The sequence below is a fragment of the Zonotrichia albicollis genome, chromosome 12 (assembly GCF_047830755.1).
Source record: "Zonotrichia albicollis isolate bZonAlb1 chromosome 12, bZonAlb1.hap1, whole genome shotgun sequence".
Lineage (NCBI taxonomy): Eukaryota > Metazoa > Chordata > Aves > Passeriformes > Passerellidae > Zonotrichia > Zonotrichia albicollis.
Genome location: NC_133830.1, coordinates 9,841,823 through 9,855,686, shown reverse-complemented (window position 1 = coordinate 9,855,686; position 13,864 = coordinate 9,841,823). Strand labels below are relative to the sequence as shown.

Genomic DNA, 13,864 nt, shown 5'->3' with positions numbered 1-13,864 from the left:
CTACATCAGACTTCTGGGGAAAAGGGATTTAGGAAAGGCAAGGAATAAAACAGAGATGATTGGCAATGTTCTGACATGCAGTGAAACTCACTCCCCACTCCCTCATCTTCACAGCCATCACCACAGCCCTTCTGCACACTTAGTAACCACATTTCCATGGGACTGAGCTGTCCCAGGCACAGGCAGGATGCCTCAGCCATGAATGCTCCTGACATTGAAGTAAATCCTTTTTGGATATCTCACAGCTGTTCCTCTTTCTACCCTTTAACTGGACTCTCCTCTGTTTGTGGAAGTGACTTTGAAAGAATTTGACTGCTGATGCCAGTGGGGAACTCCCACGAAGGCAAGGAAGTTGTGTGCAAGTGGTTATTGGGGAAGGAACTTGTGTGCTCTGAGCAGAATGTTTCAGTGTAAGTGATGTTACATGTGATGAAGCACAGACTTCCAAGCTAAGGAACCCACCTTGTCCTCTCCCACACAAATTCCTAAGCATCTCCACCCATTGACCATTATCTTCTGCTGCTGATTTTTTTAGTCTTGAGCATGAAATAGTGCAATGATTATTTTGGTGTGTACGAAGACTATTTAAACAAAAAGAGAAAGGAAAATAATTACGCAACTAAAGACAAATCATTAACTGCCTACAAACTCACCTGAAACTCATGCTAGACTTCTGTATGAAATAAATAATCTTTGGGTTTTTTATGCAAATATGTGTGGCTGCTACCATGATGCTGATTCATCACCTTTGATGTTTATTGTCTTGGAGGGGTTAGCTTTCACTCACATACACATGCAATGGTTTTACAACAGCATTCTGAATTTCGCCTCTGAGAAACGATGCTGGATTGACAGCATTGAAGTCTAATGCTTCTTGTTTAGCCGTTTAAAGTCATGGAAGGTGCTGTGCAGAAAATCTCCCTCATATCAACCCAATTATTCTGGAGGAGGAAGAAAGGAAGAGAGCAGAAGGGCTTCCAGTCCTTTGTCCCATTTCAGAGTGCATTATAACACCAAGGAAATACATTTGACACAAAAGTTAGCTTCCCATTCAGAAAACTATTTGAGGCAATTTGCTGCCCCAAGCTGCCGTTATCTGAAAGGAAGAGAAATGAGGCCCTGTGAAAGGCCGTGTTACCTTTTTCTCCTGGGCAGTGAGACTGGGTGTTCTCACGGGTGCATGGGGTATTCCTTTTCTCCGACCTTTGTTTTCAGGCAGGGGGTTTAGAGGGAGGCCACGACAGATTTCCTTCAGGCTGGTCATAGATGCTGAGCAAATAGGAGGAGGAAAGGCAAGACCAGCTGGAGAGGTTTGAGGAAAGGTACAAGGAAGAGTGCAGGAAATCAAGATGCTGCACGATTTAAATGTGCCACCACTCCGGGGGGATCTCCAGGAGGACAGACTGTCCTCTGGCTTTGGCAAGCAGGGCTGTCAGGCTGAGAGGGCAGGTGGCACAGGTGACACACCTCCCTGCTCTGTGCCATGCCATTGGCTCTTCCCTCCTCCCCCAAAATGAATGATTCACAGCTTGATTATTCTCTGGGTGCTTTGTCAACTGGTGTTGTGCTAAGGCATCAGAGAAAATTCAGTCACCTTCCAAATAACCTGATCCCCTCAATGCTCATATCAGAGTCGTGGTCTGGAGCAGGAATATTGACTGAGACATCAAGAATTGTTCATTTATGTTACTATAGCTTAGGAACTAATGAAAGTTAAGGATTAACTGCTCAGTTAAGATGGGCATTCCTGTTTGACACCCCTTGATATGGGCACTTCCTCAGATCTCACCAATTCATCTTCTAGACAGCAGCAGTGGTCATCATAACAGCAGAATTTCCCCCTTAGGTGTTAGCTCCTCTCAGCTCACGGGCATGAATGGATTTTCATAGCATTGAACTGGAAATGTACTCATTAGCACTGGAAGTGGATTTCTCAAGACAGGCAATAATCTCAGTCCTGTGTCACTTTTATACCCTACAGTCAACAACAACTAGAAAGTCTTGCACTGCCATCCAGGCATCACAGGTAAATGAATGTATTTAACTTCGATTTTCCACTTAACAGTGCAACATGAACTTTGCTCTCCATTCTGGCTTGTTGTTGAAATATACAGAAGCTTCTTGACCTTTATTACATCCATTGAACCACAAGTGCCACATTTTAAGCCTGGTGAAATTAACTGGGCAAAGCATTTCAGTTAGAAATGAGCCTAAAACCTGCAAATGAAAAAATCCAGCATTCCCCACACAGGCAGCAATCAACAAGCAGTGGCAACAAAGCACAATTATTAAATGATAGCCTCTCATTAATGTCAGATCCGCTTTAGCTCTAGGACATCCTGCACATCCCCAGCTCCCAGTGAAGATGCTCAAGTTGAAAGAACTCAGAGCATCCCAGGGGAGCTGAGCACACAGCAGACTCAGACCCTCTGAAGGATAATGTCATTTACAGCAGGAGAATTTTGTTTTGTAATTATACAGTATTTCAGCTGCTTTCAAACAAAAGGCAAAGACAAAGAAGAGACAGAAAAACCTATAATTTAAAGTTTTCTATTGAGTTTTCATATTAAAAACACAAAAAAAAATAAAAGAGGAAGGTTAAAGTCAGAAAATTCTACCCCAAAATGTAGCCAGATAACCCTGCCTTACATAAACATTCCCACCCCAAAGGGATATAAATCTTTCCTTATTCTTCTTTGTTCAACCTACATTCTTCAAATCCCTTTAAGGTCTGATCCTGCACACACAGGGGGCACAAGAATAACCCTGTGTGTATTTACACTCCCATCAGACCTGCTTCTCCCATGGCACCAGCAGAAGTTAGTGGTGTTACACTGGTGAAGAGGGAGAGAACGAAAATGTGGGGAGCTCACAAACATCCTGAATTAGGATGTTTTCTCGGGCTGGACGCTTTCACCCCGTGATTGCCGCACACTGGAGCGTCTCAGTGTGCCAGAGTTCGGGGATTCAGGGATTGTGCCATCCCCCCGCTGCCCGGTTTGTGCGGTGACCCCGGAGCCAGCCGCAGCGCCCGGGGTGCTGGGGCGGCTGTCATGTGCCGGCTGGGCTGGCAGAGGGTGCTGCAGGGACAGACGGACGGACGCGGGCGCGCTCCTTCTGCGCGCACACACGGACACGCACCGGGACACGCACGCACGGCCCGGCTGCGAGACCAGAGGATGCGGCTGGAACACCACGCCCGCCCTCAGCCCAGCCAGGACCTGCCCAGCCCAGAGGAGGTGCGGAGCCGATCTTAAAAAAAATTAAATTAAAGCAGAAAAAAAATAATAAACCCGCACATATAAAGCCCAGGAAAAAGATCACATGTTTTAATAATCCCCTTTGCAGCCAGACAGGACCAGAGAGGAGGAGAACTGAGCAGAACTGCTCGGTTAGGACGGAGAGATGTGCTAGGTAGAGGTTGAAGGGAGCAAAGACAAAACTTGCAGATAACTAACCCGCCCTGGGAAGGGCAGGACCCCCCTCGCTGAGCCCTGCTGTGGCAGAGGGAGGGAGGGTTCCGCAGCTCTCTCCCTTTGCCCGCTCCGGGGTGACGCTGGCACCGCAGCTCCATCCCCGGCCCGCCCGGTCCCTGCCGGGGCCGCTCCAGCCGAGCTCCCCGGGGGCTGCCCGGGCTCCGGCCCCGCTGGGCTGGCGCTGCGCTTGTTTTCCACTCCCCTGGCGCTCGCTGTGCGCAGCAAATCCCTTGGAGGTGGGGGGAGAAGCGGCTTCCGTGACAGCGGAGGGAGGAGGGAAATAAACCAAAATAAAACAAACCAAAATAAAAAGAGAGAAGAGCCAAGAAAGCACTTGCTTTTCATCATCTCTCAGGGACCAAAGCCAACTCTTCTTCTTATGACCCCGCGCTGCAGGGAGCAGAGGCAGAGAAGGCACCGGGGGCAGCTGCCAACAAAGCGGGGTCCGGGCTGCCCGCACCCCCGGGACGTGCCACGGGCCGGGCAGGGCTGCCAGGGCCCAGCCGGGCACAGCCGAGCCCAAACCGCACGGAAAGCGAGAAGCAGCAATGAAAGTTTCGGAATAGCATCCGAAGGAGCTCCTGCCTGAGCGAGCAGAGCTCCGCGCTCCGCACCAGCCCCCGATGGTGCATCCCAGGGGCTGCGACAGAGATGTGAGCGTCTCCTGCCCGCTGCAGGGACAGGGGTGAAGGCGCCGGAACACCTCGCTATTTATTTATTTATTTATTGGGAGCAATGTATGGGTGACACCCAGAAGGCATCTGAGCCCTGAAAAAAAAAAAATCAAACCACCTCTGAACCCAAACGAGAAGGAGAAGAATGAGACAGCAGCCTTGACCCCTACGCTGAGAGGAAGGTGAGCAGAAAGAAAGGAAACACAGAAAAGCCATGCAAGCACCAAACCTGTAGATTACTGCAGGTCTTTTTTTGCTTCACTGAGGACAAATACTTTACTGACAGCCATGCAGCATAAAGGCATCATGCTGATTGTGTTCTTGGAATATTTTATTTCTGGACATGGAGAAGCAGGTAAGCAAAATAAATCAATATTGCCATTCTGAAACAATTTATCCTAAATTAAGCAAAGGGAAAGGGAATAGAAATCAGGTCTGTTTGTGAAAAATAAATTGTGTCAACATCTTTATTTTAGATTGATTTTTACAAGGAATCTGTGTTAGTCAATATATACAAATTCTTCTTATTCCCTGCAATACCCAGCTTTATAGTTCAGTGTCCTTCCAAACCTGATGTACAGGTTCATACACCCTTAAAAGAAAGCAGTGTGTCATTTTTGAAAACAAAAGAAAAGTAAGAGAGAAAGAAAAAGATAGATGGAGTGAGATCTGCTGGATGTTTTTTTTGAGGATGAAACACTGCCATCCTAGGCAGGACGAGAGTGAAATGACAACATCCTTGGAAAGCATCAGTGTAGGAATCTGAATTATTCTCTGTTAACTTAATATTGCATAATTAAAAATCAGAGACTCTGTTTAGGAAATCTTAACTGAATAGTTAACATGCAGAGGACAGGATTAAATTTGCATTAGAGAAAAATGGATTAAAACAGAAAGAGAAACTGATTAGCTGTGTGTATACATGTGGGTGTACAAATAAACATATATAGGAATGATACAGCTGTAATGGTATTTACATGGGGTTCTAAAAATACCTGGATTATGATGAAGACAAATTCCTTAAAGTAAAGGAAGCAAAGCACTGGAATTTTGTCCTTTCTGTTGTGCTTTAATATATCTTTAAGTTCAAAAAGTATTAATTACAGGAATCAGGTCAGAAAAAATAAAAACAGTTATTGATGAAAAAATTCATCCTTGGTGACTTTTCCTTTGAGACACTGTCTTGGAATCTCTCTTCCTGTAGAGGAAAGAACTTCAATGGTTTAAATTTCACCTGTGTGCTCAGAGTACTGGGACAGGAACAACACTGCTCATGCAGGGATTTGAAAGGGCTCAGCCATCCTGCCAGTTCCAGTGGATTCAGCTCAGGTGATTCCCCAGCCAGAACCCCTCTGATAACAGACAGCACATTTCCATAACAGTGAGGGCTATGTTCTTAAAAACTGAACAGCTCATGAATTTCCATCCTGTTGTATGACCCAGTAACTCATTTGGGGAAGGGGCTGTCACAGCATGACAGGAATGATGGGAAGAAGTACCTGTGCCTTAATTCTCTTATTTTGGGCATTCCCTGGCTCCCCAGGCTGGGATGTAGCTTCCCTCCAGGATCCATATGGTGACATGCAGCACAGAAAGGTTGCAGAGATCTCTTGTGAAGCTGCTGACACTCTTGCGGAAGGCAGCCTGTTACAAACTAGCCTAAATCTGTTCTGCATCCAATTCCCTAAGAGAAAATGAATCTTCAAGGAAACACAGCTCCCAGCTGGCTGCTTAGAAAGTGAATCTTCAGGGAGGGGGTGTGCTCTGTTTGGAAATAAACTCACAGAAAATAATAGCGTAGGACATAGTGGATAGCAGCAAAATAACTGGATATTGAAGGTGATGCTGCAAAGGATTTAACATCCCCTTGAATAAGTGTTTGGTGTTTGAATAAATGGTTGCACAAACTATCAGCCTGTGAAAGCACAAGAGTTGCCTGTTAATTTTTAATTATTTATTTAGAGCTGAGACATGTACAGAGAAGTATGGTTTTGGCATATTTCACTAGCCTATGAGGAGTGCAAGGCACATAATATTTGTGGGGAATCCAGTATTTGCCTTCTGCTGCCTCTGTGCAGAAAAGATAGTCTGAGCTGTCAACATTGACCCCTCAGACCTTCAAACATAATGGGGAAAAACATCCAAACACCTTGCTCATTAGGCTGGAGCAGTCAACTTGGGTTTATACCACAAGATGTGATGCTTGGACAATCCTTCCCCCTGTCTTGTAGGTGGAGGGCATTATTCCCCTCAAATCAGCTCTGCAGAGATCTGAAACTCCTGCATAAGGGACACTTAGTGGAGCTGACCACAGCTTGGGCTCCTGCTTCAGCCCCAGCCCTCCCCATGTCAGCAGTGCCCTGGGCCAGCTCTCATCCCAGTGGGAGCCCTGGAAAAGAAGGTGTGATGTGGCCAAAAATTGTCACTTCTACCTTCAAGCTTAAAATCAGCTACAGGACCTGGTTATTAGCAGGGCTTGTTTTCCTCTGTCTGAGATTGTTCAGCTGCTCTGCCAGTGAAGCTGCAGCTGCTGGAGCTCATGCTGCTCCAGAAGGATGGACACAGGCACACTGCCCTGCCCCAGCCTGGGATCTTGTTCTCCTCTCCATGCCTCAAGTCATGGAGGCAGCTTGGTTTCACAGCACATTCTGAATTTAACCTCAGAGGTATTTTGACAGCAAGCTCATTAGCTCCAGTTTACCGAACTATTTTAGTGCAGAAATACACCAGGATTTTCCTAAGGGGATGAAGAACTGCCAAACTTAGTGCGTGTTGGCCCCAGACAAACCAAGAGTTGAACAGCTGTTGAAACCAGTGTTAAAGGGCAAAATTCTAGGTCTGACTAAGAAAAACTTGAGCAACTTAAGTCCCCAGGGTGGATAGATTTAGAATAACATTTATAAGGTCTTGGTTATTAAGAAAAAAGCTGAACAGATATATAACAGGTGAAATCCAGGTTGGACATACATGTTGAAATTGTTTCATTAAACACACAACAGAAGATGCCCAAAGGTTTTGCTCTTTCTGAGATATGTAAAATTTACTGCCCCGACTCACTGCAGGAGATTTGAACACACAAAATCAGAAATCTGCATATGGAAAAGAAATAAAAATTCTAATTCAAGTCACTCAGAAAATATTAGGCATCTTTCCAGACATATCAGCAGGTTTTGGATGAGTTGCAATACGACCTTTCTTCTGTTGAGTATCCAATGGAGGATGAAAAAGAAATGAAGAAAAAATATTTGAATCTGGTTTTATTTAATGTCTACAATGTTTTGGTGCATTACAAGGCTGTGAAATAAGAGGTCTCTGTTTGAAATGGTGTCCCAGGAATATCAATAGTATGACCTCCCCTGAACTGTATGATTCCCTGATCACCAGATAACACCATTGTTACAACACGTGCTGGGCATGTGCCATTGACCTGCACTTTGTGGCACAGCTCTGAGGGACCAGAAAACAAACAAATAAATTAATCATACCATTCATGGAGCCAAGCCACCCTCCATGGAGTAAAAGCTAATCAAACTCAGAATAACATGCAGTGCTCATGCCTAATCAAACTGTTTAATTCTCTATGAATTATTCAGTGAGTCCTCCTGGCACTTGGGGTAAGTTGTGTGTTTGCCTGGCTGCTGTTTGTCTCCTGCAGCAGTCTCCCCTGGCTGTCCAGGCTCAACATTTCATGTTGTTTCCACAGAACCAGTGAGTGATGGACGGGCTGCACTATCCTTGTGGCCAAACAATGTTCTGCCAATTGATTTCTTTAAATACAAAGCTTTTAATCGACTGCAGGTTTTGTTTTCCAATCTCTCTCCTTCTCTCAAACTCCCTTCTGCTAATTTGCACTTTGTTCTTCTCCCATTTTCCTAATGACACAGCAGTCCAGGCAGGAACTGTTTATTGATGTTGCTGCATTAGCAGGCAGAGCAGATAAACCTTCTTGTGACTGCTGTTCAGGAGAAAATACACCCTTCTTTCTTTTCAAGGCTCAGAAAAAAAACAGCTAAAAATTCAATACAAAGCTAATAGTCCATTTATGGGAAATATAAAAAGCAGCCATTCCCTTTAGAAAATGTTTCCTTTTCTGTTTTCTCACATTCTTGTCTGCAAAACTCTCCCTTATGCAACGTCCTTAATTTAGAACTCCAGCATCCCATTTCTTCTATGAAAGCTAGGTGGTGTCATCTATCAATAGAGATGGACTTTCTTTTAATTACATGGTATATTTATGCATAATCATCCATAATCCAATAACATTTGTAACATGGATCCATCTTAATCAAAACTAAGTAACCTGACTCTAAGTGGGAACTAATGCTTGCTCAAAGCTCAGTTGTGAGACCAATCCCACTAAAATTCTCTGGAGGCAAAGATGACAGCTTTGTGCAGCACTGGGCAAAATCAGTTAACGCTGAATCTACTTTCAATACAGAAATTGCCTTCCTTAATTCCAGCAGTTTTTACCAAGCAGTTTGGGCAGGAAGCTAAATGCCACCTGCAAAGACATCCTTGAGGTGTGCACTTGTAGCTCATTCTATCTTTGCTGACTTCTGGTGGTGCTGAGAATCGCCTGCTCAGCTGAAGGTGGGGAGCACAAAACAGAACCAGTAGAGCCAAAAATCTCCATCTTCATTGCTCTCCAGATGGTTCTGCAGCTCCTCATGTCTGTGCTGGCACAGGGAGTGCAGGTGGGACTGGGCAGGGGCTCTTCCATTCCTTTGGTCTGAGGACTGTTTGGTGCTCTTGTAATCCAGAAACTGCTGCTCTCTGAGCTCTGACAGGCTCCTGGGACTGACATCATTGCCATACTAAAAGAAAGTCATTACCAGCCAACACACTTCAAATTACCTTGGAGGTGGCTTCCACCTGTTTCTAAGAGCAGACGAGAGCATTTGTGGATGATCACCTTCCTTGCTATCTGAAGTTTTAGACTGCCGTACACTGTATGTAAGCTAAAACGACACCAAACATTGGTCAAAGGGATTCAGTGGGCATGCAATAACTACTTTGCATCCTAACCATGTAATGCAAAATGCATGAGGTGTTACCTTTCTTTCCTGGCCTGTGCAGAGATGTCACTGAGGAATTAAGGACAGCATCAACTCAGAAGAAAAACCGTGCAAGCTGAATGCATTTTTGTACTTTAAACTTTCCTTTTGGAAAGAGGAATGTCCATCTCATTCAACAACATTTGCAATCTCAGTACTTTCATAAGGCTAACTTGGAGAACCCTTTCTTGACCTAACTTGTTATTTAAACTAATTTTACCTAAGGAAAAGCTGAATACAAATGCAGTGGGGAATTTAAAATTTGACCTAGAATGTTGAACTTATAGCTGACATTTGAACTGCTCCTAGATTACCCAGGGTTTACAGCCATCCTATGTATCATTGGAAGGGTCATTTCCTGCAGGACCTAAATCCAATCATATGACTTGTGACCTCTTGGATTAGATTTATGACCTTGCAAGGTCAGTCTTTAACTCCTTCTAGAGTGTTAAGTTGCAAAGAGAGCATTGTATGTCATTAGAAATGCAGATTTCTCCAGTGCAGTAATAAGTTTTGGAATGACCTTTAATTCCAGTTCACAAGACACCACTGATTTTCAAACAAGATTAAGACTTTGTAGTTATCCCTACCATTTCTTAATTTAGAAGAATTTAGACTTTGTAGTTACCCCTACCATTTCTTAGTTTAGAAATAAGTAAACATATACATTGAAGATACCAAAAATGAATCTGTATTTGCAAACTTGCAAATAGAATGTAATGACCTACCTCCATGTCAAGGTATTTAAACAAAAGAGACACTTCATTTTCAGCTTTGCTACAAATTAATTACTCAGCTACTCAACATAGATATACAGGCTTTCTTTATGTGTTCATATGTGTAATTAGTGTCTGTAATCTGTTAGGCAGGAATCATCCCTTTTCTTAATGTATTTACAGTGTCTGGTCCAGTTTGACTTTGCTCTCTGATTACCATGAAAATAAAGGCATTGAACAGATTCACTCCTTCAATATGGAGTTTTACTAGAGTGAAAGTAAAAACCACAAGATTTCTCTGGTTAACCATAAAATTCAATAGACTGGCACAATTGCATTTTCAACAGAAATCAAAGTTAAGCACCGTAAGCATGAGTTTTTCTAGAGATCAGTTTCTGAGTTAGGCACCAAACACAAGGACTTATTGAGACACTATCCCAAAACTTTGTGTGAAAATATGAAGCAGCTCTCCTTCAAAGGTGTCCCCTTAAATGTCAGACCCCAGATGATGACTCCAAACATTTCTGTTGTCACTTGTTGAGAAATAACTGAGAAACTCTGCTTGTGTTTCCTTTCCCTGCCCTTCAGATCCCACGAGGCCACGCGCCTTCCGCTGCAGTGGCCGCGCCTGCAACCCTCCTGTGGGGAACCTGGCCACGGGAAGGACACCAGTGACCAGCACCACGTGTGGCCAGAACAGCACTGAGCTCTTCTGCTTCTACCCAGAGCAGAACCTCCTCCACCACCTCTCCCCCGGCTGCGGGCAGCCCCGCTGCGCCAAGTGCAACATCAACCAGCCTGACAACTCCCATCTCCCTGCTGACATGACAGATGATTTCTTTGCAAACCCCATCTCCTGGTGGCAGTCTGCCCAAGGGGTGCACAGAGAAGAAATCAGACTGGACTTTGAAACAGAATTCTACCTGACCCACGTCATTGCTGTGTTCAAGTCACCTCGCCCAGCCGCGATGGTGTTGGAAAGGTCCCAGGATTATGGGCAGACTTGGAGGCCCTACAAGTATTTCTCTGTCAACTGTACAGCTACTTTTGGGCTCCAGGATGATCTCGTTGAGGAAGGCTCCATGTGCACTTCCAGGTATTCAGATGCAGTGCCCTGCACCAGAGGGGAGGTAAGCAATAATTGAGGTTTGGACTAAGTTTAATGTCAAACAGCTCAAGACTGCCAGAAAGCCAGAGAGTGTATCTCAAAGAGATACTGTGCATGTAAATTAAGAAAGGTATCCCTTCCCTGAAGGCTTTGTGCTAAGCAAATAATGGGGAAGACAAGGAGAAATTATATACACATCAATGATAGAAATGCTTTAGCAAATTCATTTTATGAGAGCTCACAGGATAATATAAACATTGCCTGATTTTACACAGCAGATGACCAAAACTGAACTAGAATTCTAGCAAATGTAGGGAAACACACATCTATAGAGTCTGATTTATCCAAACCATTTCCAATTTAGGATGGCATGAACTGCATGATCCTTCTTTTATTTCTCTATATAAAAAGTCTTAGATGATTGGCTCACTTTTAAACACATTATTCCTCCAAGTTCAATGTTTTCTTGCTTTCCCTTTTCTTGCTGGTGGTGACTATGGCTGATTGTACCAAGCCATAGGCTGCAGGAATGAAACTGCTTGGAAGCAGAGGTGGGAGTGAGCAGCCAGGATTCATTATTCAATGGTGGGAAAAGCCCTCCCTTCCTATGAATACTCTGATTTGTTTTTAAGCACAAGCAAAAGAGCGTTTTCTAAAGAAATGTACAATTGTTCTGATAAGTTCCTCTCAGAAGAATATTAACTACTGATTAGAGCCTCTTCATCCATTAATCTTAAAACAGTTCAGATGGGAAAGACCATAAACATCATTGGTATCATTCATCTGCCTGTAACAGGCTAAGAAATCTCTCTGCATATTAGAAACCTGGAATGGACCATCTGGAGTAGTCATTCTGCTGGTCAGTTATCATTATTCATTTCATGTCCAAGTTAAATGCAAGTCAAATGCATCCAAATGTCTTCTGTAGGGAGGTTACAATTTGCCACGTCAAGAATCTCAGCAAGTAATATATTTTTCCATTCTTGTGTGCCTTCCAATCAAAAATCTGGAAGTACTTTGCAAAACCCGGCTAATGATCTTCAGCACACACACAAGGGTTCTGCTGCCATTTCACAGATGAGAAAAGAGCAGCACAGGAAGGTGAAGGGTTTTGTAAGAGAGGACAATTCTGGTTGAGTTAGGGACAGAATACAGAGTCTGAGGGAAATGCCTTGGCCTTAAATACAAAATAACCCTTCCCTCTCTAGTACAGTATCCCCTGCACTAGGCTGACTTTAGTGCTTACTTAACCTTGGGGAATATCATGAAGACCATGTGCTGCTGCTACAACACATCTCAGAAGTGGATGACAGAAAATCAAATATTAAAACATTCATCCTATGCAAGCCTCTTGATTACAAGTGTCAAAGTGATTCTGTCAATTTGGATGGCAACTACACTTAAATGAGTATGTGTGTGCTTAATCAATCTATGGCATGGTAGGAGATGTCAGGAAACAATAGTAACAATAAGAACAGTCCTAAATTTACAGGTTACAGATCCCAAATACTTTCAGGAACATGAATTGAATCAGTGCAGAGGTGACTCCCTCCATGGGAGAAGTGCTGGAGCTTTAAAGCAGCACAGAGGAATCTGTACAGCAACTTAAGAGAGGACAAGACAAATACTGTTTCACAGCACATTAACCAAAAAAGGTTGTCAGGGTCTGGACAGACTTTACAGAGACCTCTCAATCAATCCAAGAAATGTCCCTGTAGCAAGGGTGCAGAAGCACCAAGTTTCCAGGTCAGCAGTATGACATAGCAGATTCTTTTGTGAACTGAAATAAAGGAAAGCAGAGTGTGGCTATTTACAGTGACACCTGATAGGGTTTGCCTGAGTGACACTGCTGCTGTTACTGCAGCTCTCAGGAGAGCTTTGCCCACACACCTCAGAACTGCAATTTTACACCTTGTTTTCAAGATGTCACAAAAGTCACCAGGGCATCCCCTCAAGCACTGGCTCCAGTGACTTTGAAGGCAGCTGACTGAATCCCCACCAGGATTTCCTTCAGTCTTCTCTGCTTCTTTTTCACCTCCATTCTGACCTACCCAGTTACTGATTCTGGCTAAGCCTTGGATTGCTGAGGGGCTCACATCACAAGCTGACAGCACGTCTGAAATGATCAAAACTGTTCCAACTTAAGTGCTAATTAATGCTCTGACATAAATGCCAGTTTTCCTTACTGAGGGGTTTGAAAGTCATTTTCACCACATGAGACTCAGGTTATTCTTGGGTCCTATTCATTCTGAGAACAGACACAAATTCCTTTTCAAACAGGGTACAAAAGGAATAAAAAAAAAATTAAACCCATGCTGGGACACATCATGAAACAAGATTTCAGGTCAACTGGCTTCCAGAACTGAGAATGTAGGCATGAAAGAGGAAGGTGCGAGAGGTGCAGTAACCAGACTTTTTAAACTGAACTACGTCTCATTCAGCACATTCTGGCCACCAAGACCAGAAAGAGTTTCTTCCTAAAAGCAAGGTAAAAAATTTGTCAGAAGAGAAAATTTTAGGAGACTAGAATGGAGCAAAAGACATTTGGATGGGTGACATGACAATGTCACAGCAGAACATAAGGCATATCTCTTGTCTCTGGTAGATTGCCCCCCCCCCTTATTTTTCACCTATGACAGGGTCACATATCTCCATTCCATCTCAGATAAGATACATCTGAGCCAGAAGGCATTGGGGAACACCTCATATAGAAATGCAAGATTACTCTCTAATACATCTTTTCCATTTTCTTTTACTCAAGCATTTGTTAAATCCCTTACTCCTGTTCAGATCCAGAGCACTTTAGTAGATAGAATCTATCTATCTGAAATCGTAG

At 43.8% G+C, this 13,864-nt stretch overlaps 2 protein-coding genes across 2 annotated transcripts in view; one reads left to right on the top strand and one right to left on the bottom strand.

Moving 5' to 3' along the window:
* Positions 1 to 1,438, bottom strand: part of UROC1 (urocanate hydratase 1) — a 36,117-nt gene extending 34,679 nt beyond the window's left edge. The window contains exon 1 of the mRNA XM_074550595.1: positions 1,139 to 1,438. Within this exon, the coding sequence (XP_074406696.1) occupies positions 1,139 to 1,264 (126 nt within the window). The 5' untranslated portion in view covers positions 1,265 to 1,438. The remainder of the gene's footprint in view (positions 1 to 1,138) is intronic.
* Positions 1,439 to 3,211: 1,773 nt separating this feature from the next.
* The window catches only part of LOC102066070 (netrin-4), a 45,309-nt gene continuing 34,656 nt past the window's right edge, over positions 3,212 to 13,864 (top strand). The window contains exons 1-2 of the mRNA XM_014265967.3: positions 3,212 to 4,505; positions 10,509 to 11,050. Of these exons, the coding sequence (XP_014121442.2) occupies positions 4,439 to 4,505; positions 10,509 to 11,050 (609 nt within the window). The 5' untranslated portion in view covers positions 3,212 to 4,438. The remainder of the gene's footprint in view (positions 4,506 to 10,508; positions 11,051 to 13,864) is intronic.